Here is a 987-nt window from a genome sequence, read left to right on the forward strand (position 1 = left end):
ACGCCAGCCCGTGCTGGCCCGGCAGCCTGTGCAGGGGACTCCGGTCCCTGGGAGGGGTGGGGCTTCCTCCTGCACAGGGACCCGAGACACCCACCTGTGTACTCAGGAAAGCAGATGGTCAAAGGGGACTTCTTGATCTTCTCGCCAAAGAGATCTTTCTTGTTGAGGAAGAGGATGATGGAGGTATCGATGAAGAACTTGTTGTTACAGATGGAGTCGAAGAGCATCAGAGACTCGTGCATGCGGTTCTGCGGCCGCAGGCGGGAGGGACAGAGCAGGACAGACAGCGAGAGGGAGACACGGAGACAGGGAGAGAGAATTAGGTTTGAGAGAGAGGAGCTGGGCTACTCAGCAGCTCAGGAGGCGCTCCCGGGCCCATGGCTTCTCGGGAGGCGGACAGACAGAACAGTGATCTGCTACACAGCACCAGGCTGCCGATGTCCAGCGCCCAGACCCATCTACGCCCCTCGTCTCAGGGCCAGGGGCAGACAGTGATCCGACCATGGCTCCCCGGGTGAGGCTGAGGGCCCGGTGACCTGGGCTCTCTCCCTGCGAGGTCCCCAGCCACAGGAGGGTCTTCCTGTATGTGCATGTGTGTGTGCATGTGCCATGTGTGTGTGCTGGGGGTGGTGGCTATTGGATGGGAGCCCCGAGTTGGGCTTCGGCCCTTCCTGTCCAGACCTGACCTCTTGAGCCCAGTCTGTGGGTGGGGGTGTCCTCTGCAAGGGGTGAGGGACTCCTGTGACCTCGGGGAAGTCACACCTGGGGGCAGCCCCTGGGGGGAAATGCGTCTGCCCTGGCTGTCTGCAGGGGAGCCCGGGGACCGGCCACACCTCCTTGTACACAAGTCTGTTTAGCAAATGAATGCGCGTGTTGGGCCTCCAACTAAAGCAGAACCCTCCGGGGACAGCCTCTTTTCCCGGGCCGGGGTGAGGCCGAGGCCAATTTATTCTGTGGTGGGATGCCAGGGGCACACTCGAGGGTGGG

The 987-nt window shown here is 62.0% G+C and overlaps 1 protein-coding gene across 1 annotated transcript in view; it reads right to left on the bottom strand.

Annotated features, from left to right (window-relative positions):
• The window catches only part of GNAO1 (guanine nucleotide binding protein (G protein), alpha activating activity polypeptide O), a 117787-nt gene that overhangs the window by 5789 nt on the left and 111011 nt on the right, over positions 1–987 (bottom strand). Inside the window, exon 7 of the mRNA XM_005882470.2 lies at positions 95–248. Within this exon, the coding sequence (XP_005882532.1) occupies positions 95–248 (154 nt within the window). The remainder of the gene's footprint in view (positions 1–94; positions 249–987) is intronic.

Source organism: Myotis brandtii, unplaced genomic scaffold, assembly GCF_000412655.1.
Source record: "Myotis brandtii unplaced genomic scaffold, ASM41265v1 scaffold721, whole genome shotgun sequence".
NCBI classification, from domain to species: domain Eukaryota; kingdom Metazoa; phylum Chordata; class Mammalia; order Chiroptera; family Vespertilionidae; genus Myotis; species Myotis brandtii.